We start from the raw sequence: 26,182 nt of genomic DNA, 5'->3' as shown, positions 1-26,182 counted from the left end.
CTCCCTAGCTCCTTTATGGGGAGGGACACTGGTTCCTCCGGCTCCCACCCTTGGTCTCTTTTCTAGACCAGACTTTCACTTGCCCTCTGGCTTGAGCATGCTCTCAGTCCTGTTACCAGGCACCTGTCCAGTGCCAACCCAGTCCTGGCAGTCGGACATTATCAGGGGCCTACAGAGCCCCCAGGCGGCACATTCCTCCTCTGCTGTCACCAGCTGCTGGGGAGGGTGTATGGTTCCTGGAAGGTAGCACTTGCTGCCTTGGGTCTGAGCCTGGCCATCTGGGAGGCCAGCTCCCTGGACCTGCATAAAATCTGTACTGTGACATCCCGCAAGACAGCTTTCTAAAGTGAATGGTGTTTCCAGACTTTCAGGTATAGCTGGTTGATAATCTTACAGATGCAGCTTTTCACATCTGTGGACCACCCCCTCCCCACCCTCACCCCCGCCCACAGCCACAAGGGCTGAAAATTCTGATCCATCTCTTCAAAGCTCAAGAGTGAAGGGCTGCTGGGGAAAGTTCTCTGCGTAAATATTCTGACCATTTTAAATATAGAACCTGAAGAACTCCTCAGGTTGGAGATACTGCATTCGACACAACTGTCCAGTGAAACAGCCCAAAAGAATGTCTGCATACACAGAGAAAGATGTTTATCACGAGGAGCTGGCTCGGATGACAGTGGGGGCTGTCAAGACACAAGGTCTGGAGTTCCCATTGTGGTGCAGCGGAAATGAATCCGACTAGAAACCATGAGGTTGTGGCTTCGATCCCTCAGTGGGTTAAGGATTCAGCATTGCCGTGAACTGTGGTGTAGGTTGCAGATGCGGCTCGGATCTCGAGTTGCTGTGGCTGTGGTGTCGGCTGGTGGCTGTAGCTCCGATTTGACCCTTAGCCTGGGAAACTCCATAGGCCATGGGTGCAGCCCTAAAAAGGAAAAAAAAAAAAAAAAAAAAAAAAAGGACATAAGGTCTGGGGGGCCAGTTAACTGGTTGGAGACCCAGGAGAGACAAGACCAAGGAAAAGCTGATGTGCCAGTCCAAGTTCAAAGGCAGGAGAAGGCTGATTTCCTACAGCCATGCAAAAGAGTTCCCTCCTACTCTTGGGAGAGTCAGCTTTTCCTTCTGTTCAGGCTTTCAACTGATTGGATGTGGCCCACCATACTGGGGAGAGCAGTCTGCTTGACCCAGTCAATTGATTTAAATATTAACTCATCAAAAAACACCCTCACAGAAACATCCAGAACAGCATTTGCCTAAATATCTGGACCTGGTCAAGTTGACACATAAAACTAACCATCACCAGTACTGCACATACAATGTTCCAACATTCCTCAGAACACCAATGCCTTTGTCCTCAACCAATAGGCCAAAGCAAAGACCAACCAAGAACTAGGGAACAGGTGCTGCAGATGGTAACGGCGCAGATGGGCAGGGTGCAGGAGATCTCTTTCCCTTCTGAGCAATGCCTCAAAGGATAATTTTTCTTAAAGGCCAATTCTCCAGAGAATAGAAATGCCTAACAGGAAACCATTTTATATAAGTTCAAGTATATCACATTAAACTGTCAAAGTGTTTCTTGGAAACTACAAACAAGGAAGAAAAATTTGAAGTTGCAAAAGTACCAAGTGAATTATAATTTTTATAGCATTTTAAAGATAGTATGCATAAAATTATTAAGTCCAAATAATTAATAAACTCAAATGTATATGCAAGACTTTGTGGCCACATTCCTCTGATTTCCAATATTGATTCATATTCCACCTCATCGAAAGGAAACTAAATACTGACTGGGTGATTTGACTGAAAAGCATTGCTGAAATATTTCTTTTTCTCTGAGAGAGCAAACTTATTTTCTTTTCAAAGTTGTCAGCATATTTTATAATTTTATGAATTTAAATAACTTACTTTAATGTAATGCTTTTTAAACTAACATTTTGTAAGAAATCAAAGCCATAATATCAATGTTTTCTAAACATATTTATGAGATGATGTAAGTATATCCAAATAGTAAATATAACTCACAACCATAGCCAAAATGTTTTGGTGTCTAGTAGCTCTATATTTCTATTTATTTACTTTTGTTTTTTAGGGCCGCATCTGTGGCAAATGGAAGTTCCCAGGCTAGGGGTCAAACTGGAGCTACAGCTGCTGGCCTACACCACAGCCACAGCAAGGCAGGATCCAAGCTGTGTCTGTGACCTATACCACAGCTCATGACAATGCCAGATCCCAGACCCACTGATCGAACAGGTATTGAACCCACATCCTCATGGATACTAGTTGGATTCGTTTCCGCTGCGCCCCGACGGGAACTCCTCTCTCTATATTTTTAAAAGCTAAGTGTATTTAAAAAATAAATGAAAATCAGGCTTTTTTGGTTTTAATAAGTATGTGTTTTGTTCGAGCTCATATGACCTGGGTGGGATGGGAGGAATTTATGTTGGCATTTACATTAATTAGATTAAGAGTGAATCAGTGAATACTTCCTGGAAGAAGTGATTCCTGAGGTGACTCTCAAAGCAGAGCTAAGAATTAGGCAAAAAAAAAAAAAAAAAAATCCAAAAAGGCTAATTCCAGGCTCAGCAAAGGGTATATGCAGAAGTACAGAAGTGAGAGACTTTAGGAAGGAGTTGTGCAAGGGGAGGGAGGGCAGCTTGGGGCTGGGCCGGGCCAGGCCCCCGAGTTATGCCCTCACCACGTAGGTTGTTGCCTTTGCTCACGGGGAACCACAAACCAGGGAGGGGGCCAGGTGGGCAGTGTAGGGCCAGGCAGGACTTTTGGAAAGGAAGGGGGAGGCAGTGTGGAGGGCATTGAGAAGGGAACGGGGGTGGGGGGCGGACCGCAGCTCTGGGTGAGCATGGGGAAGTACAGCAAAGAGGGCATGGCAGGAGGAGGGGGCAGCGTGGGGGGCGGGGACGGGCGCTGAGCGGTCTACTGCACAACACGGGTATCACTGCAGGACCCTAACGCTGGCTGGGTGGTGTATCCCTGAATGTATGTGTTCATTCAACCATCGATTATTTACGGCAAAGGGCTTTAAATCAGAGATCTGACCGTGTTGCCCGTCACTCTGGCCACGTGGAATCGCCAGGGTGCTGACACCAGGAAGGCAGGAGGGTGGCAGTCAGAGGAGACGTCCGAGGGACCGGGTTGGAGTCACGTGGCCAGAGCTTAGGGAGGCAGCCAAACTCAGGCAGCCAGAGGCCGCCTTGGAAACCGGAAAGGATGCTGCGCGCTTGAGCGACAGGTTACTATAGAAACATAAACACCAAAGTGAAAATAAGCTTAGGTTGTTTCCTCTGTCCCGCTCTGTATGGATTTTCCCTTTGTTGTAATGATTTCGGGAATTGGTTCTGACATATGTTGAGAAAATTCCTGACCCAGGGAAAAATCATTATAATCTAATTTTACAGTGTTTTCCTCCATGGTGTCAATAATATGCCCTCCCTAGAAAAATCGGGCTGAGTGCATATTTAGACAAGTAAATCTATCTGATAAATCATTTCCCAGATGAGAAATAAACCATGTGTGAAGTGAAAGTTAGATGTTTTCAAAACCACTTCACGGAAGGAGAGAACCCTAATCAATACGTAGCGTTTTTCACTAGGAAAGACAGTGGGCTGGAGAGACCCTCTGGTCCCAGGTCCCAGGGCCTCGGGGGGAATCGGCTCCTATTTGAGCTCCCTGGAGAGGAGATGAAAAGCGGGTGTTTCAGCTGAACACCCCCCCCCCCCCGCCCCCTGCCGCCGCGCGCGCCTGAAGGGCTGAGAGAAAAAAAAAATGGGTGAACCCAAGCCCCCAAACCAGCATAACCTGCACTGGCACCCTTGGCCGCCCGTCAACGTTGAAATGGAACACCTCACGTCTTCCAAAAGGCTCAAGGAAACTTTCAGGCCCACGTGTGACATTTAATTATTTAGATGAGTACTGACATCATACATTTGCATTTATATAGGGGAGACCACCAAAGAACAGCAACGTTTAGGTTTCAGGCTCAAAAAGAAGCATTTAAATAAATCTTATAATTCAAAGTAACCACTGGGAATATTTTGGGAAATAACTTTTTGGGGGATTCTTTTCAAAATCTATTTTTGGAAGCATAAAAGAAAACCAATTGGTCAAAATAATCTGTCTCTCCACACATACATCAACAAAGGATAGGTATTAAATACTATATGGTCTTCCAAGCAGCGTTTTAACAGGAAACCGCTGAAATCCTGTTTTGCCCTGCCAACAGAAAGCTCTGCATCTCACTGCAAGTCCAGCTGTAGTACGAAGTGGGCATTTACCCCCTGCTCAGCTGGGGACTTTGCTTTTCTGGGTTTTCCCAGATGGGGGTTTTTCTTTTCTTTGGTATTTTTCACAGTCTTATGGTTGCATGCTACCTCAAGTCTATTTAGGGAAGAAATGTTATAGATATTGAATTTACAAAATGCTTAGAATCCAACAGGAGAGGGCGGGGGTAACGATTCCTCTGGACCCACTTTTCTTCAAAAAGGCACCTTGCAATTCCCCCTGGACATTTCTCCTAAAGTTTCTACCTCTTCTCTCATTTCCCAGACCAGCCCCCAACTTTGGAAGGACCTCACCCCACCCTCTGACAGAGTCTAGAGGAAATTTTGATTACATAACTAGGTCAAGATCCAGTAGATACTTTGAAGAGAAGCATTTTTGGGGGTAATTTATTTGGTGCGTACATTTTGGGAATACAAAAATGTGCTTGGTAAAATGATATGTACATAAATTAAAATTTTAGTCTGAGTTCTGCACTGGTTCTTGTATTTTCTCTGTGAAACCTGTTTTTCTTTTTATTCTCTCTGGAATGACAGCTCTATAAACAACGAAGTCATTTTCTCTAGGTAATTATTGTTTCACAGCATTTCTGAAGACCAAGAGGGTGCTTAATTGTCACTTGCTCATAAGAGACGCTTGACAAATATTGGTGAATATCAGCAATTATCTCTTAAATGGTGTTTTTTAGAAATGCAATTATTGTAGGCTCAATACTCCCCTAAGTTTCTAATTTGCTCATTTTTCATAGTTTTTTCCCCCCACAAAGGCAGAGCATGAGGGGTGGTCCCCGATCTCCCCAGGGGAAGGAGCAGGGACAATAGGATGCTAAGAGGAGGCTCAGCTCTGTCGCCCAAGCCCCACTGGCCGCCCTCACCCCTCACAGCCACAGTGGAGCAGGTCCTGGCCCTGGAGCCGTGGGGCTGGCCTCCCAGAACAGTGCCCACTGTGACCCACGGCGTTTCCACGGGAGGCCCCAGGCTCAGCAGCTAACCTCCGCTTAGGCATCACAAGACCACAAAAAAAGGTCATGGAGACCCCATGGCCCTTTGATTGCTCACCCTCAGGCTGCCCTGATCAGAGCTACTACTGTTCTCAGACACAATGGAGAAGTGAAAAGCTGAAAAGCTAACACGGCCAAGACCTTAGTGGGATGGCGAGATAGGACAAGATCCAAATCTCCTTTGCCCTCTCTCTGCTGCGGGCTCTGCCCGTGAGGATGAAGGTTTTGGGCAGCAGCTTGAGCCTGCAACTTGTGATTACATGTGACTACATGTCATCACCCCAAAGTCCTGCTAAATTGCTTTAAACACACCCAGCTCCGTCCGTGGCATGGGGACAAGGGACACAGACCTTTTTGATCTGGCCTTTACCCCTGACCCCCATGAGCCAGGTTCTCCCCAGTCCTTCCCAGAACTGTTCCTAATTCCCCCGGCACATCTGCAGCTCCAGATCCTACACTACTGACAGCACTGCTTGCTCCTGAGCTGCTCTGTGTGGCTTTTACTTGTGGCCCTGCAGACTTTGATCACCGGCTGCTGTATGCATTCCTTCAGGCTATGTATATTCACGGTTATATAAATAATGATAGTGCAGTGAAATATCAGACAGTGACATTTAGTTTAGGTGGTAAATTTCCAAAGGGGTGGATATGGTTTTCCCTAAGAGCTGAAGGAAACTGTGACCTTGAACCTGCACAGCCCTGAGATGATGAGTGCATTTACATTAACGATCAGTTTGCTCTGCGGCACTGAATTGTGTTTATGGATCCGCTCGCCAGGCCGCAGAGACCTGGCTGGATGCCACAGCGAAGGACCTGGAGTCACCACGTATCAGCCGCAGTTTTACGGGTCTATTAGACTCACAGTCACCTCCCAAGTGTCAGCACATAAGGTAGTTTCCTATGTTAAAACTCTAGTCGACTATTTTAAAGAAACCTGATAACCAACAGATTTCATTCTAAGAAAAAGAAAGGAAAAAGAAAGGTTGTCTTTGAAAGAAATGCTTCAAAACACCACGGCAAATGGGACCACATCACAAATACAACCTGGAAAAGTTTCCAAACGTTTGAAAGGAACTGAGACCCGCCCCTTCTGATGCAGGCGCCTCATACCCAGGAGAGAAAAGTTAGATTCCTTATGCTTCTTTTTGAAATGAATACTTTGAAATTGAACAGCTTAGAGTCCTTCCTTGTCCTTCTCCCTGGCTTAATTGCACCCTAAACACAAGCACCCGTAAGCTAAAGATTAGGCACCCTGAGCATAATTGCCTGTGGGTTAAAGCTTATTAGGAACTTTCCTGGTTCGTTCTAATCTCTGATCAATATGCCCTTTTTGCAAGTACTGTTATTCTAGGCAACAACCCAGAAGACCACCATCGTGATCAGGCCAAGATCTCCTGACTCCAGCTTCGATGACCAAGATTCCCCCAAAGAAAGAAGAACGCATGCTTGCCCCAATCCCTGATTCCTCTCTGAAAACCTGTTTTTCTCCTTTTTACTATAAAACTCCTTGCAATTCTAAGGGTTGGGAGCACAGTCTTTAAGGCATTAGTCTTCTGTGACCCTCCTTTTGCTTCCTGGCAAAGCAATAAAGCTATTTTTTTCTCCTTTGCCCAAAACTCTGTCTCTGCGTTTCAACTCGGCACCGACAGAGGCCAAATTCTGGCAACACTTTGAGGATAAAGGCAAATGCACACCTGAACGCCACCATCTTGTCTCCCGCCCCTGGTCAGCAGGGCGTCCTTTTACCTGTCGTGGGTCTGATGGATGAGGCGAGGTCGGAGGGTGTCATCATGGGGATACATTCATCATCTTGGGAGTAACCAGCTTGGATGGCCCGAAGGTAACTGTGGCTGCGGGTTCGGAAGCATCCCGGGAGGTCGAGGGCATCCATGGCCTGAGATTCCACTTCGCTGAAGACGGATTCACACACGGACTCGAACTGCCCATTGATCTCCGCTTCACTCATCTGAAATGACCGACAGCTCGGATGATGGCCAGACCCAGCCAAGGTTATCACAGCCACTGGCAAGAGACCACCCCACCTACCATCCTCCATTTCCAGAAAATCAACCCAATATCAGCATTGAGAATCAGTAAGCTTGGGCTAGTTCTTAGAAAACACTAATGTAAACTGCCAATTCCAAGATGTCCTTAAAATTATATGGACCCCCTCGAGGTAAAGCTTTAAAGGATGACTGGCCGTTAGTTCTGCGTTTGAGACTGAGTTTAGAAGCTCAGTGCATTGTTCATAATATCAGTTTCTCCTCTTTCTGTTTCCCCATGACGCCGTCAAGTCCTGGGCTGTTTGCAGCACCCACTCCAGGTCAGGAGGCTGTGCTTACGAACCACACTGAAGAGCACAAGTTGCTTTTATTTGCATCTGCCGGGCATCCTGGAGTCTAACCTCCAGCTGGGCAGGGTTCTAAGCCCGAGGCCAGAGGAGAACGCAACTGCTAGGTGGAGTTTCTGTCCACACACAAGGGCATCACCCAAATTCCAGCTCTGTGGCTTCTCTTCCTTAGCCTGGGAGAGCAGCGCCCTGCATTTGACGGCCCAGCAGGTGAGTCGTTATTTTCAAGCCTGAGATTTAATTTCTAGGTATTGAGTCAACCTGGGGACCTGAAAGTTCCAACTATATTTAAAGAAGAAATGATCAGGCTTCGGGTCGGGGAGGGGACTTACTGGATGTGCCCACAGGGGCCTGGCCTCTGTGTGGGGTTGAGGGCGGAAAAACTTCTCTTTCCTGAAGTTTAGGGGCAATATTTGTGAATCGAGTCTAGAGGCTTTACATGCAAGTCCAGTGAAGTGACACCGAGCATAAGACAAGGCTGAGGATCACCAGGTGGGGAAGGAATGGGAATTTAAGAATGAAGAGCCCAGACCGCGCTGGGGACCTACAGCTGCTCCAGGTCTGAGGGCAGGAGGTCCAGGGTTCGAGGGCAGAGGCGGTGGGGGATGATATTCACCCTGTGGTGGGAGGGCACTTGCTCCTGTATTTAGGGCGCACCCTGGGTGCACCTTCTATGCTAACATGTAAGCCTGTGTGGAGTGCCTGTGGTGATGCTGATACTGGGGGCTGGGGTTCCTGGGAGGGTTGAGGCAGTGTGAGCAGAACCCAGGCTCAGGCAGAGGCCCCAGGACAGCCCTTATGGACTGGGCCTCCACTGTCCCCCACCGGGGCTTATGGAGGGGCCTGACACCTGGGCTTATGGGGGAGGCCCGACATCTGGGTTGGCCTCCCTGAGCAGGTAGACTCTTCTTTCTGAAGCCCTCTGCTTCTCAGCACCTCAGTCACACCTCCCAGCAGGTCCTACAGCCTAGGCATGCTCTCAGGTCTCAGCCTAACACAACCACCTGTATCATTCATTCCATGGCTTGAAATGTCACCCCTAATTTCCTGACACCCCAGGTTATGCTGACAGGTAAGTAAAAAGTATTGCTCTAAATACTGATTTCCCCTTCAATAGGGAAGACAGCTTCTGCCCACCTCTAATTGCAGACCTATGTATAGACTCCCCACTTCTGCCTGGCACTCCTCACATGATTCCCTGCTTCTGTCTGGGATACTCACCTGGTTTCCCTCTCCTACCTGGGACTTGTCACCTGACTCCCTGGCTCCTACCTTGGCTTCCTCCTGAGCTAGAATAATGGCTCCTTTCCTCTCACTGGACAATTGGAGTGAGTAGAACCCAGGAGGAAGGTGTGAGGGATCGAAAGGCTGGATTGCCTGCCCAAAGCCCAGTGTAAGAAGGAGAATGTTAAGGTTGTCCAAGCAGAAAAGACTAGAGAGAACAATTAATGGGTGACTGCACTCGTCTGAATAGTTTAAGAGTGTCTGATGTTGAGACAGACAAATTCAGGGCAAAGACGGAGGTGACCACCCATCATGACAGCCTTGAGCACCTGGTGAGAGAAATGCACACAAGGCACTCATGCTGCTTTGAAATATGAAATCTTCTGGAGTACAAATCCCTTTCACGCTAAGTTTTCCCTTATGTGGAATTATATCAAAAAGTCTCAGGAGTTCCCGTCATGGCGCAGTGGAAACAAATCCGACTAGGAACCATGAGGTTATGGGTTCTATCCCTGGCCTCGCTCAGTGGGTTAAGGATCTGACGTTGCCATGAGCCGTGGTGTAGGTCACAGACGGGGCTTGGATCTGGCATTGCTGTGGCTCTGGAGTAGGTCAGCAACTACAGCTCCTATTAAACACCTCGCCTGGGAACCTCTGTATGCCATGAGTGTGGCCTTAAAGAAAGGATAAAAGAAAAAAAAAGTCTCAGATTTCTTTATGTCGTTTATGTCAAAGAGCCAAGTTAGACAACCTGAAAATGCCAGAAACTGAGTGATGTCGCCAGCGCCCACCAGCTCTGGATGCAGGATTTCGGCGGATCCCTTCCTGCGAGCCCGCCCTGCTCCTGGAGCTTCTTGGGGAAGAGGCACCATCAAGCCTGAAGGTGCATCTCACGAACAGTGATGGACACTTCACAAGGACCAAGGCTTCTGCTTCCAGCTACAAAACTCATCAGAGAGGTTCTAGAAATGAGGTGACTTTTCTCCCTAAACAAATACACGGCTGAGAAGGATCTCACACTGGTCTAGGCAGGAGTTGAAATAACCTGTTCTTTGAGGGCTGGTTTGTTCACCAGCTCAAGGGGGTTTTGCAAAAGTGAGTATTTTACTCTGAAACTCAAAGCACGGCTCAGCCCCTCTGAAGATGTGCCAGGAGGATGCTAAGCCAGTGGGGAGTCATCAGTGTGGTCCTGTGAACTATAAAGGCAGATAAGCACCTAACCTGCCTCTAGACTGTGTGGGCTCGAGAGACCAAAGAAGAGAAAACTGGGAAGCTCGTGAGGAAGGTGACTGTCCTGTTGATGGCAGAGCTCCCTGCACTCTCCATACAGCGGAGGGTGGCCTTCTCAGGATTAGGACTGATGACATCACAAGACAAGCAGGGCAGTGGGGGTGTGGGGACACTGGGACCTTGGGAACAGCTGCTGGGGCTGGAAAATGGTGCAGTCGCTGTGGGGAACCTTCTAGGAGGTCCTCACAAGGTTACAGCTAGACCTCCCGGGGTGCCAGCACTCCCACTTGCGGGCATATGTACACAGGAACTGAACACACCAGGCTGCTGGTTCCCTGCAGGGTTGAGAGGGGACAGGCAGGTGGGGGGCAGGGGTCCCACCTGGCTCACGCAGCTGGCCTGGCTCAGGGTGCTGACGGCTCTCATGTAGCTCTGGTTCCGGGAGCGGAACTTCGGGGAGTTGTAGTTGGCAGGGGGGTCCAGGCTGTGGCCGGCAGGCCCGTCGCTGGCAGCCTGCAGGTAGCTCTGGCTACAGAGAGAGAGGAGAGAAGAGGCGCTGGTGAGCATCACTGAGCCACGTTCCCCGAGGCTGCTGCCAACTCTCATCCTGCCTCCTGTCAGTGCTCCTGTGGACACTCACGGGAGCTGATTTCCTCAAAAGCCACCTGGAGGCCACCGACTTGCTTTGAAACCTGGATATTTTTTTTTGTTTTGGCTGTGCCCATGGCACAGGACATTCCCAGGCCAGGGATTGCACCTGCGCCACAGCAGAGACCTGAGCAATGATGGAACAATGATGGATCCTTAACCTGCTGTGCGGTCAGGGAACCTCTGAAACCTGAGTTTTTATTTATTATTTTTTAACGTTTAAAAATTGAAGTATAGCTGATTAACAATATTGTGTTATTTTCAGGTGTACAGCACAGTGATGAAACCTGATGTTTCCTGACCAGGAAGTGAAATGAGGGCCATTCCATACTGGAAAAAAAAAAAAAAAGTGCTAACGGCGTGGGTAACTCACATAGCATGGTAAGGAACTTGGCTCAAAAACCTATGAGTTCCATAAAAGTCATGGTAGCTTTTGGCAGCTTGATACGCTCAGAAAAATAAAAGAAAATAAAAAGAAATCAAAGGCTTGCCTTCAGTTTGAACTTACACAAAGTTATCTAGATTACACAACAGGGGCAGACAGCAGACTGAGATCAAATGCATTTTCTTATCAGTATGATCATATTTTCCAAACAGCCTTAAAATTCAATGGCCTCAAGCTTCTCTGTTATTTTGTAACATGTTAAAATTATGGGAAAACCTTGGGGGGGTTTGGCAGATGGGAGGTTCAGCTTAGCTTACATTTCTGGCTAATCGAACTGCTTTCAAGTTTTGGTGACAATCTTTCCACAATATAATAAGAATTCACTCTATTTGACCCAGAGCTGGAATAACGTGGGCAAAAATAATGTATTCTTTTTCCTATTTTGGATCACAGTGGCCTATGATCACTATATAGGCCTGTATAAAAATGTGTGTAAATATTAGAGTGCTAATTCTGACTCTATATTTGGCCAAAGTATGTTACTTGTTTTCAAAGTGAACTATTGGTATAAATTGTTTTCCCTGTGATTTACTTTAGAAATCGGGCAGCTGAGGAAAAAATTGGGCTTGATGATAAGTTTAAGTTAAGTGAGGGCCATTTGTTATAAAGCCATTATTTTGGGTAAAACTAGTAATAGGTGTGTTTAGATAGAAATAGAATAAAATTTATATTATAAATTATAATAATACTAATTTTTGTTTAAATTTTTTGTTGTTGTTTTAAAATCAAGTGTACAAGCTCCTGCAGGAGCTCCTTCCAGCTCCTCCTCCTCCCCACTTGAAAAGACAAAAAGGAAGGCAAATGGAGAGACATGAGCTTGGAGCCAGTTCTGATCTTGGCAGGAAAAGAGGTCTGGGTCTCTGCCGGACTCCAGGTCACCCCCACTGCCTTGGGAGGGAGGGAGTCTGGGCTGGAGTCAGGCAGGTGTGTGATAATGCCCAGCACCCACGGCCAGGGCCTGGGGCAGGCTGGCTAGGATGTGACCTGTGACCTCCATTTGCATCCCCTGCACTGTGTTCGGTCCAGTGCCGCGTGCAGGGGCCTGAGCGTCCAGCCTCGGGGGTGGGGGGCTGTCTGGACTCTCGAGCTTCTGGCCTCATGTTGGCTTTTGCAAAAGAGAAAACTTTCTGGGTTCCCCTCTCCTGTGTTTCCTTGAAATTGCTGACTTCACACTGCAAACTGCTACCCGTTAGCGCTTTCATCTTAGTTTCTTCCCATATAATAGCTTTCCTTCCTGATTACCAACTTTTCACCGTTTTAACATTCTGGAATTAAAGTTCTGAGAAGGGCTTAAAAGAAGGCCTGTGTCTTCTTTCTGTCTCCAAATTTCCAGCCGAGAGCCTGGCGCTGTGTCTGGGGGGGGCCTCAGAACCACAGCAAACCACAGCCCCTTTGGTGGTGGTTGAGTGGCAGCCACACACGGTTTACTTTCAGATATGTTCAAGTTTAGTTCAAATATGTTTTCTACTCTCAACAAGTGCTCTCTTTATTCCAGCACTGGGTAGCCACTTAAAGAAGAATTGCCTCTACAAAAAGCTAATCACACTGTTTCTTTTTAAACACAGACTCAACAACAGTTCAAGTTTACACACGGTTATACTGGATCCGTAAGCACGTGAAGGGTCTAACCCATTCGGTCCTGGCAGGACCCCACATGGCAGGGCAGGTAGTGATTTTGCCGTGCAAATGGGGGCACTGAGGCGCATCTGTTCAGGCCCCAGAACTCCCACTTTTAGCTCCAAGATCTAAGCTGCTGAGTCACAGGAGCCGAGGCCCCAGAGGCCTATCCTCTATAAGCAAATCTTTTAAATAGTTTAAAAATCCAATTCCTGCTTCATTAAGCTTAGTACAATTATTTTTTAAGGGCTTAGCATCTTCTAAGATCCTGTCACAAATCACAAAACGAAACTCTAGACCAATAACCCAATTAAAATTGGGAAAATTCAATGGCCAGGACAGGACACCATGGGAAGCTGGGACTGGGAGGTGCAGCTGAGGGCAGAGGGGCTGGGGCTGCCCCTCCCACGTGGATCAGGGGCCAGGCTGACCCCTCCCAAAAGGACACCCTCGCTCTTCCTCAGAGATGCCCTCAGGAATCAATGGCATTGAAATTTCCTCCAAACCCCCCCAACCCCCTCCCCAATCATAATCCCTTCTCAGGCATGGAACACATTTTCACATACAGATCTTCTGGCAGCTCAGAAATTTTTAAGAGGAAACCACAAAAAGTTTTCTAGAATAGCATGAACATATTTTTTTCCTGGTTCTCTTCTCTTCCAAATGATGCCCACATCAGACAGTCATATACACATAAATGAGACTGGAAGTCTATTTTAGAACACTGTAGGAGTGAAAAAAGAGTTGTAGAAAGGAGGTTTCCAGCTTTTTACCTTTTTGTTCCATCTGCAAACCGGGTCAGGGTTGTTGGCTGGATTGTACGCTCACCAACCTCTTTGCAAAACAAAACACATACCTCACCAGGCCATTGCAGTCAGCTATTCGGATCCATATATATATACCTGGATATTTAGACAAAATAAACCACCCTTTTGTCACCCAATTTTACATTTATGCAGGGTTTTTTTTTTTTTTTTTTTTGGTCAACAGAGCAGTTTGGACTCGGGTGGACTTATGTATGTGAAATCTTTCTGGGTTCAAATCCTGGCTGAATCTCCTGCTAACATGTCATTCTGGACAAGTTATGTGGTTTCTCTGAGCGTCTGCAAAATGAGGGCAACAGCCTTGGGACTAACTCAGAGTCCAGTGAACGCTAAGGAAGAACATGATGGATGGCACTTAGGGAGGTGCCTGGACCGTGGTGGGAGCCGCGTAGTCTCAGCAGTCATTATCGTCAGTTCACCCTCAGAAGGCCTGGCCGGACAATGGGGCCCAGTTCCCAGGGTTTGTCTGCGGAGTTTGGTAGAAACATCTTGGGACACACCTGGGGGGATGTTGACGGGGGGGCTGCTTAGAGGGAGCCCTCAGTTTTCCATGCCAGATTTTGTCCGAACAAAGTATTTCAACTGTTTGCTTTTCTGGGAAAAGAACACATCTAAATGAAGTCATCAGAAAGAACTTTTTTTTTTTCTAAAATAGAACTCAAGGAACAGAAAAATAAATACCACTACATTTTTGTTGAGATGGAATCGACATGTGAAAAGCAGAGATCTCACGCATACGACTCCTGAGTTCTGACAGACGCGTCTTCTCTGTAACCTCCACCCACATCCTCAGCAGCACCCTGTGCTGTCACCCTCCCCAAGCAAAGCTATTGTAGTGGAAGTAAAGTGGTGTCTCATTCAAGTTTACTCTTCATTTTCAGGATGACTGATAGTCTGATGACTGGTTATTTGCGTATCTTATTTTGTGAAGTGACTTTTCAAATTTTTTCCCATTTTTAATTGGGTTATTGGTCTAGAGTTTCGTTTTGTAGGAGTTCTTTATTCTGTCTTCAAATCCGTTGTCAGATATGCATTTCGGATATATTCCTTTCTGTGGCCTGCCTTCTAATTTTCTTATTGGAGTCTTTCGATGAGCAGAAGTTTTAAAATATGCTGGTTAGAGTCACTCTTCTGTGACACTGAGTTATTCTATGTGAGTAGTCCTTAACCTGAGACATTTCATTTCCCGAGGGACAAATGGCAATGCCAGGAGGTATTTTGTTGTCACAACTTGGGGTAGGTGCTGCTATCTCCTAGTGGGGAGAGGACAGAGATGCTGCTAAAATTCTAGAGAGTTGAGATAGCCCTCAACTAAAATGAGTCTCTGGCCCCAAGAATCAGTAGTACTCAGGTCGAGAAACCCCAGTCTATTCTGCCAACACTCTGTCTTGAGAGCAGATTGTCACTAGTTCATAGAAACATAATCCATGGTTTTCTGAGTGACTGCCCTTTGGATATTCACCAACAGAGACTATATTCTGGGTCATGAAACAACCTTAACAAAGTTGAGAGAAGAGAAATCATACAAACTATGTTATGGGATCATAATAAGCCAAACTAGAAATCAATAACAGACACATTTCTGGAAAATCCCCAAATATTTGAAAGTTAAAGAACAGTGTTGCAAGCAACTCTGGTTCTAGACAACCATGGTTCAAAGAGGATGTCACTACAGAAATTTTAAAATATCTTGTACAGACAACCAAGGTGGGGGAGAAAAGCTGGAACGAGCCATGCTGTATTAGATTACAGTTAGAGACATCTGCAGACGGCAGACAACATAAAGATTTGTAGATGCATGTGTGTATACGAGCTCTGCCTGCTGAGGGAGCTGGCAGTGAGCACACCCAGGGCCCAGATCTTGGCTTCTAAATCCATTCTCCTAAAAGGAAACAGGGATCTTGAAGAGAGAGCTGGTTCCAGGGCTGGGACCAGGGGAAAAATCAGATACAGGGAGTGGTCCAACTTTGTTCTCCTTTACCAAGATTGATTTGGCTCTTCAAAGGTCCTTTGCATTTTCACACACATTTTATAATATTTTATTAATTTTATTTCTATTTTTGGTCTTTTTTGTCTTTTTAGGACCATACCTGAGGCATGTGGAGGTTCCCAGGCGAAGGGTCTAACTGGAGCTACAAATGCCTGCCTACGCCAGAGCCACAGCAACGCCAGATCTGAGCTGCATCTGTGACCTACACCACAGCTCACGGCAATGCCAGATCCTTAACCCACTGAGAGAGGCCAGGGATCCAACCTGCAACCTCATGGTTCCTAGTCGGATTCGTTTCTGCTGTGCCACGTCGGGAACTCCACACACACATTTTAGAATCTTCCTGTCAGTTTCCCTGAAAACTGAGGTTGCTCTGAATTGCATCAGTTTTGACTGAGGTGACATTGCAACTACACCTCGATCTGGGGAGAGTTAACACCATGGCAACATGGTGGTTTCCATCACAGATTCTCTCTCCTTTTATGTTGGTCTCCTTTAACTACTTGGAGCAATGTCTATAGTTCTCAGCGGGGAAGGGTCTTATACCTCATACATGTAGAGTGAATTGACAGCTACACGCCTCAAACAGATTTCTAGCTCATAAACAATACTCTCAGGAGTGTATAACCGTTGTCTGCGGGAGAGTTCCTTCCCCAGGACTCTTCCTCAGGAGTTTATTTTCACATTGTGCGGTGGTGGGGCCTTTGTCCCCTGCTTGGCTTGCTGCTGGCTCAATTCTCTAGTTGTCATCTGTTTTTTTTTTTTTTGGGGGGGGGGAAGCGGATGCTAACGGCAGGACTGCATGTTAACTACTTTCGTGCTCAGTCTTGCTTAGAGCAGGGCCGGGCCCGTACCCACATTCGTCTGATCTCTGAAAGATGCTTTCCCCAGACCCGGGGTCAAGGCTGATCGCAGAGCAGGAGCCACGCTAACGGCCTCCGTGGCAGCCGAAGCACCTTGTTACAAGGTATGTGGCAGGAGTTCAGAGGGCGGGTCCCCTGTCCAGCTGGGGTGTGGACAACTGCGAGGTGTTTGCACAGGCAGGTGGCGATTCCTGGCTTCGCAAGAGCAGTTCTGAGCAAGGCGCTTTTTCTGCTGGAGATTCTCGGATATCCCTTATTTTTCATACATTTCCTTTCCACTTGTTTATTTTATTTTTTATTTTTTAATTATTTTATCTTATTTTATTTATTTTTTTGTCTTTTCTAGGACTACACCTGTGGCACATGGAGGTTCCCAGGCTAGGGGTCTAATCGGAGCTGTAGCTGCCGGCCTATACCACAGCCAAAGCAATACAGGATCCGAGCAGTGTCTTTAGCCTATACCACAGCTCATGGCAACGCCAGATCCTTAACCCGCTGAGCAAGGCCAGGGATCGAACCCGCAACCTCCTGGTTCCTAGTTGGATTTGTTAACCACTGAGCCACGATGGGCCCTCCCTTTCCACTTGTTTAATGAGCCTGTTCTTGAGCTTATGACCCTCTAAGTCCTGTGTGTGAGTCCGAAGCTGTTTCCTGGGCGCCAGGCTCTCACACCTGGATTTACAGGGAGCAGCGTTCTTTTTTTTTTTTTTTTAATTTTATTTTGTTTGAAGCATGTTCATGATTAAATCTGTATGCTGGCTTATTTGGGAGCAGCGTTCTTAAGGTCCATCCGGCTCCACTGAAAGGCCCCTCAGCCCCATTTTCCTGAAAACGCTGTTGATCCCAAAACCTGTTCCATCACACATCACAAACATTGGCCTTCCCGGTGATATGCGCACTGGGAATTGTTGAATGTAACCATTTCAACCTTTGACATTCAGCATTTCTGAGGTTTACTCTTTGAAATCCAATTTGCTAACATCTTCGACTATAATTTATTTTTCCAAAGGGACACAAAATGAGGCCAGCACTGTGACCCATGTACACAGAGCCCACATAAACAGAGAGGGACGCAGAGGCCTGGAGAACGGCATTACCAGGAAGGACCAAAGCACAACAACGCCTCCTCGGAGACGTTTTTTCATGCTAAAACGCTCCTCCAAATATGTTTACCCAGCAAAATGAGTCATTCATCTACCATTTATTGGGCACCAAGGACAGAAACAAGATGATTGAATCCTCGCCCTTGCTCTCAAGGAGCTGTCTGGGCAGCACATAAATTTTAATAGAATTCGATTTTCCAAAGGATATATTTAAAGAGACCCAGTGTCTTTCTAAAAATCCTTTTTCTCTCCATTCAAGTTGCCTTAGAGTAAAACTTCTGAAATGCCTTTAAGGAAAAGATGGCAAAAAAAGGAGAATGAACTAGATTCCAGGAAATCTAGATTTAAGGAAAGTAGAGAGATTGAAAAATCAGAAGGAATGATAAGGGTTAAGGAAAAGCTCCAGCACAAGAAAAGATGCTCAACATCACTAATTCTTAGAGAAATGAATATCAAAGGTACAGTGAGAGACCACCTCATACCAGTCAGAAGAGCCATCATCAGAAAGTCTACAAACATATGGTGCAGCAATCCCACTCCTGGGCTTCTATCTGGAGAAAATTGTAGTTTGAAAAGATACATGCACCCCCAATGTTCACTGCAGCAGTATTCACAAGAGCCAAGACACAGAAACAATTTATGTGTCCATCAGCAATGAATGGACAAAGAGAATGTAGTACAGACAATGGAATACTACTTAGCCATGAAAAAGAACAAGATAATGCCATTTGCAGCAACATGGAGGCCACTAGAGAGTATCATACTAAGTGAAGTAAGTCAGACAACGACAAACATCATATGATATCACTTATATGTGGAATTTAATAAAAGCGATGCAAATGAACTTATTTGCAAAACAGAAAAAAGGGAAAAGCTCCAATTTTTTTAACCTCCATGTTCTGACATTCTCTCAACATCAATGGATGTAAATGTATCAAGGTTCATGAAAAAAATCTGCTCTAATTACAAAGTTATGTGCCTATAAGCTCTCAGAGATTAAAGCAATGGATATAAATAAGAAAATAAAAATTTAAAGTCAGGGATAAATGTCATACACATACTTGTGTATTTATACATACAGCACAGTACAGTATAGAATACATTGAAATTTATATTCAGTAGTAGATGAGGTTCAGCCTCTGTAAAAACAGTCTGAGAGCTCCTCCAAAGGTGACATGTGACCTTCCCAAATGACCCAGCAGCCCTGCCCCTGGGTGTGAGAGAAGCAAACACAAGCTTGTGTGACAACTTCAGGCAGAATGACTCCTAATAGGCTCGAAGGGGAAACAAGTCAAGGGCCTCAACAGATAAATGGTGATGAAGCCCCAAGATGGGCTATTTTTCAGCCGTTAGGAGATGAAGTGCTGACACTCACCTCCACATGGAGGAACCTCAGAAACATGCCAAAGACAAGAGACCGGGCACCAAGGCCATGTGGGGGTGTAGAATCCACGTCTGTGAAATGTCCAGAACCCGCTAACCTGTGTGTACAGGAAGCACTACTCAAAGTGCAGAGGGGGAGCTCGGGAGTGGCTCCTGTCACGTATGGGGTGTCTTTCAGTGTGAAGAATGTTTGAACATTGACCACAATGTACTGAAAGCCACTGAATTGTTTAACTTCAAGTGGATGGAATGACAGTCTATAAATTATACCTAATAAAGCTGTTAGGAATTAGATATGAAAAGGACTATATTTAGTCCTATGTCACTTGTAAATTGAAACGAGATGTATGTTTGCAATGACTATTTGGGAGGAATTCTCAAAAACCAGCTGAGCCCACTTGCCAGTTTACAGTGTTCCTCCCTGGGTGTCCTTAGCAGGAGGGGAGGCCCTGAGGCGACACAGTTGACAACAGTAAGGGACCTCCCACATCTCCACGCTGCTGGCTGTGATTCTCTGAGGAAGCAATGATAAGCTATTTTGTTGCAAGAAGGCACAAGACCCTTCCTGAGAGGTCACTAAGCAGGTGACGTGGTTCAGATTCTGCATGAAGATCACTGCCTCCAAAGCTTGCACCTGTCACTTTGGTACTATATGCCTATTTTTACAAATCTGCAATGGATTATTACAACTGTGTGATAAGCTAATAGTTCTGATGAACACCAAACCACATAACAGTCTTCTCCCAGAGCGGAGGGCTGCCAGCTTTGGTTCTGGCCCCATCGCTGACTCAGGGCCCAGAGTCACCAAAGGGCTCGTGCTCCGTGTCCCCCTGAGATAAGACAACATCAAGCTGGCAAGGATTCGGGGGTGGGGTGGGGTGGAGGTGCAGGTGACCACTGAAATGAGCAGAGCGCTAAATATCAGACTCTAAATGAAAAAAATCTTAACCTGAAGAGATGTTTTAGGCAAACAAGGATGGAGAAAGTTTCTAAAGTCTGGGCTGGGTCTCAAGGGATCATCAGATTTGTGCTTTGGGGGAGAATTCTGTCATCCGCTTTCCAAGCTGTGAGAAAAAAACCTCTGGAGAATATGGAAATGGCTTCCTTCTCAAGGTTGTTAAATCCTTCTCCTCTGAAAGGACCTGCATCTCCTCACCCACAAAAAGGGAGACAGAGATGCGAGGGAGGGAGCGTTTCCAGCTCCCCATGAAAACCTTCAGCACCCCCCACCCCAAAGAGGGAGGGGCCTGAGAAGAGGGTGTGAAGTCATGAGCCCTGAATACGGGTCTGAATCTCCGTCCCACCCCCTCACCGTGTGGAGCTGAGCAGGTCGTAGATGTGCTTCTTCCTGGAGAATGAAAGCAAAGACTAGACCTTCCCCAGGCTCTTAGCTGGGGTCCTGAGAGTGAATTCAGAATCAGAGTCACAAACCCTGCCCACTTCTCTTAGGAGGGCCTGGAAGACAGAGGTGACTGTGGGTACTGATCTTGTCCCATCAGGAGCCCATGGAGGACCCGCCAGACTCCAATCGTGCAGCCCCCACCCAGGGTTCCGCCTGGTTAATGTTCATAGGAGGCGAATGCAGGGAACTTTCCTGTGGCCTGAGATCCTTTCGTTACTGTCTCTCTCTATGCCCTCTTCTGTGTTTGGCATTGTTTTTTAAGCAAGTAAATAGCTTTTCTGTTATTAAAATCTCTGCCAGTTGCCAGTTTATATTAAAGGCTAGTGTCGGGGCAACAGGAAAACATCCATTGGATGGTTTTCACAAGTGCTAACCTGTATCAAAATGTGCCTGCGAATAATGTAGATTCTTAGGTCACAGTCCGGAGATGGATTTAGAAGGGGATGGTCAGCCCCAAATCCAAACTTTAATGAGCATTCTAGGTGACTCTGCAGGTGGTGTATGGACACGACCCACCGAGAAACTCAGCTCTTCTGGGATCCGAGGGGAGAGCTCTTAGAGAATTTGGGTTTCATCTGTTTTATCCACAGATAATAATAAACACTCATGAAGAGGCTGTTGGGAGACAGGCCTCCATCCGCATCCTTGTTTCCTGGGGGAAGCCTGAATCCACGCAGACACTGGCCACGTGCATCTGAGCCTAAAGTGGCTGGCTGCTCCTCTGTGTGGTATTTTGCTTCGCATCTCTGGGCACTGAGGATGGAGGCATGGCCGTGGGACCCTTTACTCAGGGGAGGTGGAGATGCAGAAATGGGCTGTGGGAAGCGGGAGGCAGGGTCAGGAACACCTCTAAGGAGACCTGAGTTTAATGACTTGCCCTGGATCTCATCAAATATTAAACAGTCAAACACTGAACAGCAGTTTCCTGCCCAGAGGACACAGAGGGAATAGGGAGCCTGGCTTGGAAGCGTCCTAGCCCCCCCAGGCCTGGTTTCTTAGACAAACAACCACACGACAGGAAATGTGTGCAGCCAGGCTGGGCATGGTGCCCTATCCACCATGGGGAGACAGCGTGGGAAGCAGGGCAGACAGGCCCTCCACTGCCATCCATCCTGGTGTGTGCAAACAGGACACCAGATCAGTGACAGGATTGTCACACCTGCTTTGCCCACCGCATCTTCAGGCTCCAGGTTTTACCACCAGGCCAGGAGGAGGGCGTGTGGGTGGGACAGGCCCTTGCCTTCAGGGAAGGGCTAAGCGCCTGCTGGGAGAGGGTGCATGGTCGTGGCCGGCCTTCCACGTCCCCACAAAACAACTCAAACACTCAGAAGAAGCCGCCAAACAGGACTAAGCAGATGCTGCTGGTCAGACTAACCAACCTACCCAGTTTATAGGTAATAGCGGATTCAATAATGAGCTAATTCCATCAACACGTTAACGAGTACATTTGATGGTTAGTTACCATCAATTAACTTGTTACCATGTATTATACTTATTTATTTATATATGATTTTTCTTTTTTCCATTATAGTTGTTTTGTCACCATGTATTAACTACTGGTTTACCAGGTGACAGCTACTGTGAAGTGAAACAGAACCAGCCACACGTCCTGGGAGGTCAGGCCTCGGGGAGAGGCTGCCTCAGGGTGACGACAAAGCCCTAACTAGTTCTGGATTGTGGGGATCACAGAACACAGTCCACAGCTAATTACTCCTTCATCATGTGTTGGCAAAAGGAAGGCAGATGAAGGAAAGTTGGAAGAAAATGGAAAACCCAGAGGTTCTAGTGTGAGCGACCAGGTAGCCTGGTGGAGACAGCCTGCCGTCCCAGCTTATCCCGAAGGGTTACCGCAAACACGGGGGCTTTCTCAGGAAATTCTGCTCCTTGACTCTCAAAATACTCCCTGAATCTGAGCCTCTGGCGCCTGGTGTGTCTGCCCTGCGGGTGGCCTCCGCCATCTGACCAGGCAGGCTGGGTGCTGCCCTAAACAGCCCCCGCCTTGAGACTCACCTAACTTCCACCCAGAGCAGCACCGCTGGGCAAGACCCTCCTCTCCTCCACAGACCACGCTCGGGCCCCCCAGTGCCGGCCTAGCCCCGCCTGAGAGTCCTGCTGAGTTGAAGCCCCAATCTACCCACCACCCCGCTGCTCTCTGCTCCTCCCAGTGGTCGGCCCTGGGTGGTCCGACCACACACCCCTGCAGCAGGATCCTGGGAGTTGGCCTGGTCACAAGCCCCAGCCCTGATGTTCCCTTAGAGGTTTTCACCTGTAACCCCGCCTGTCTCAGGCTGTGACCAACCCCCCCTGCCCCGTCCTTGTGTTCAGGGTCAGCCCAGCCTTTCCCCCTGCAACCCCCATGGGGTCCAGGATAAAGTCGGCCTCCCTGCTCCAATCAGGCTCATGGATGACATTTTTCCTCAGCACCACTGGCTCTTCTGTCCCTCAAAGTCATGCCAAGCTGGGTTTATATCACATGGACAATGGGCCAGATGTCATCTACCCTCCTGCCCGACCCTCCCCTTCTTGGCTGTTATTCCAGCCTGGCCGCCCTGTTTCCCCCACCAGCCTCTCCCTTCTCAGACACCACACACCACCTCCCCCTGCACATGTTGTCTTCCCCGGAAGCCCTCCCTGACCAAGCCACCCACGCTGCCACCCCCTCCCAGGCTGCCCACATCCCCACCCTGCAGGTCCCTGGACCCTTGACTCCAGTCACTGTCCTCCTCTGACAGGCAACACTGTCACCCATCATTGTTGGTTAGTTATTGTGTCTGCAGTCCATCGCCCTCTGATGGAGCCTGAGGCCTGTGAGGGCTGGGCTTCCTGTCTGTTTGTTCCCTGTGTTTCTAGAGCACCTAACGGGGCCTGGCGCATCGTAGGAGCCGCCACTGGTGTTGAGAAGAGGAGGCTTCCTGCTGCCTCAGGCACTGAGCTGGGCAGTCAGTCTGGACTGTCCGGTGGCCTTCCTGCTTTGCCTGGGAGCATCTGCACGCAGCCAACGCACAGCAAAGCAGAGCGAGGCAGCAAGTCTGCGGGACGCTGCCTAGGCCTCTGTGGACACAGCTAGGCTGGGTCCAGCCCTGGTTTTACCGGTCAGCATGCTGCCCCCTTTGCCTTCTGCTTCCAAAGCTAGAGTCTTGCTCAGACACAGCCTGAGGTCTGTGCATTGGTGGCGGAGTTCCTACAGAAAGACCCAAATCCAGGGGCACATCAGCCACGGCGTGTCACTAACTAATCAATCTGTGTTTACAGGGGCTGTGTGGAGGCGGATGGTGGTGGGTCAAGGTCTGAAGCAAGGGGACCAGGGGGTGAGAGTCACCACGATGGTCCAGCCAGGAGTCAGAATAATTTGCATGGGGGGTGTGGACAGGCTCAGGGTGTGACAGAGCTCGACCCAACGGACGTGGAGCGGGGAGGGGGAGACAGCACAGTCCAGGTGGTGGGACTTCCTTGTTTCCTCTAGTTGTATTTTGGGGGTTCTATTTTGAACATTTATTTCTCAGTTTTATTACATTGCCGTCACAGAATGTGACCTGTGTATTTCCATTTCTTGGAAATGATGGAGGTCAATAACCAAATTTTTAGTTAGCTAACTCTTTACTTTGCAATACTTTTGGACCCACATCCCTTCACCCAGCTCTTCTCAGTGTTAACATCTTACATCCTGTGCTTTAATTAGAAACACCAGGAAATCAGAACTCTCTATAAGGTGACCACTTTCCCAGTGCTGATCTTTCCACTTCCAGCGGCCTTCCCAGGATCCCAGGCTGCATGGGGTTGTCCTGGTTCCTAATCCCCTTCTGACCTGTACATTCCCCTGTGCCCCGTTTGCCATGACGGGGTTGAAGAGTGTCATCACTTGTCAAGGAAACTGCCCCATGCAGGGGTGTGCTCTTTGCCAGGGTCACATGGAGGTGATGCTTTCTGGTGGGAACACCTCAGAAGTGATGTCCCTATGTCATATCCAGGGTGTATGATGCCCTGGTGTCTCAGGGTTGATTTAATTCTAGTTACCTGGTTGGGGGGTGGGGGGCAGTCTGCTGGGTTCTCCACTGGGAAGTTTCTACTGTTCCCTTGGCTGCTAATACCCGCCTTGCAGGCAGATATTTTGAGGTTCTGTACCCAAGAGCCTCTGCTCAGCAGTTAACATGGTGCTGCTGGCCCATGTGTGCTCTTCTTTCCCCCAATCCTCCTACACAGAAGTTCTACTGCAGAGAGAACTGTCTTGCTTCCCCAGTCGCTTATTTATCAGTACTTTGCAGGTATCCATATGGACTCATGGGTACTTCTTTTGGCTTGTGGATTGCAATTATTATGATTTATTCTGTCACTCAGAGTTTCCTAGTTTTGGCCCCTGGGGCTCCCTCAGGCTACAATCTGCGTCTCTCTCACAGGCCCCCATCAGGTGCCCCAGCCCAGAAGCAGAGAGGGTGGGCAGGGTGGATCTGGGGGGTCTGCATCCTCGGGGGGCTGGGGCACCAACCACTGATGCTCTCCCTGGTCATCAGGACGCAGCGGCTACTCCCCTCTGCCACCTTAAACTCAGTCTGCCCAAGGCCAAACTCAGCACAACCCTTATATCTGCCCCTGTTTCCAGGCCCCCTTCTTGTTGAAAGACACTACCAACCCGCCCAAGTCACAGCCTTGGGGTCCTTTCTGCCTGCTCCTTTTGTCCACCTCTGCCCCTAATGCGTCTGCTTTCCCACTCATTTCCTGTGCTCCCACTGCCATGTCTCACGGAGTCTCACACTTCACCTGCGTGCCCTGAGAGACGCCTCACTGTGTCCACACAGTCGGAGCGATCTTTCTGGAACAGAAACTGCTAATTTACTTGAAATTCTTCAATGGCTCTTCAGGAACAATTTTAAAAATTGTTAGCCTAACAAGTGAGATGACTAGAGCACAAAGTGATAGTAAAAATTACCACTAATAACCCCACATAATTGGCCCCAGTTAAAATTTCCTTATAAACAACTCAGCCCATCAAATACTATCAAATACCTACTTACTCCATGTCTGGTAACTAACATGTGATCTCTGCTTGCAAGGGCTTAGAGTGAGACCAGTAGAAAACCAGATAAATGCCATGTCAGGGGTGTGGGCAGGGGGAGGGGCATTTGCAGGGGGAGGGGCGTGTGTAGGGGGGAGGGGAGACATTCCGTTCTGCCCTCAAGAGCTGGCTTTGTTCCAATATTTTCCCTGTAAGTGCTTGAAATTAAATATCACTGCAGCCATTAAATATGTATTTCCATTTTCTCACTCCATTATATTTTCTGACTGCTGATTTTATAGTTAAATATTTGATTACCTACCACTCTATAAAGTAAGAGGTACAAGCTACTTAAGGAGAAAGAGTTCTTTTACTATTGCAATGTTTAATGACAACTGCTGAATTTAATAACTACTTGAATACTCCCCGTATAAATGTAAGAATCAATAGACAGTAAAATCTACATCCTGCTGTGATTGGAGGTAATCAGTAAATGTGCACCCATTGGAAACGAAAATAATAGTGTAGCTGTATGTAAGAGATGACAAATTGTGACCTGGTCAGCGAACAATGTTGTCAAACATTCTCTGCATGAAGATTACTCATGAAAAGAAATGAGTGTATTGTCACTTGAGGGGTGACAATAATTTAATCAGGAAGTAGAGGAAAACACAGAAGATAAAAAAGGAGTTCCTGTTGTGGCTCAGCAGTAACGAAACTGACTGGTATCCATGAGGATGCAGGTTTGATCTCTGGCCTCACTCAGTGGGTTAAGGATCTGGTGTTGCTGTGGCTGTGGTGTAGGCCGGCAGCTGTAGCTCTG

General features: G+C 47.5%; 1 protein-coding gene across 6 annotated transcripts in view; it reads right to left on the bottom strand.

Annotated features, from left to right (window-relative positions):
* The window catches only part of DLGAP2 (discs, large (Drosophila) homolog-associated protein 2), a 667,132-nt gene that overhangs the window by 47,148 nt on the left and 593,802 nt on the right, over positions 1-26,182 (bottom strand). For all 6 annotated transcript variants that reach the window (XM_021074622.1, XM_021074619.1, XM_021074620.1 and 3 more), the window contains 2 exons: positions 10,476-10,623; positions 7,037-7,256 (listed from right to left, as the gene is read on the bottom strand). In XM_021074622.1, the coding sequence (XP_020930281.1) occupies positions 7,037-7,256; positions 10,476-10,623 (368 nt within the window). The remainder of the gene's footprint in view (positions 1-7,036; positions 7,257-10,475; positions 10,624-26,182) is intronic.

Source organism: Sus scrofa, chromosome 15 (genome assembly GCF_000003025.6).
Source record: "Sus scrofa isolate TJ Tabasco breed Duroc chromosome 15, Sscrofa11.1, whole genome shotgun sequence".
NCBI classification, from domain to species: Eukaryota; Metazoa; Chordata; class Mammalia; order Artiodactyla; family Suidae; genus Sus; species Sus scrofa.
The sequence above is the reverse complement of the archived record's forward strand: the minus strand, read 5'-3'. Positions and strand labels throughout refer to the sequence as shown.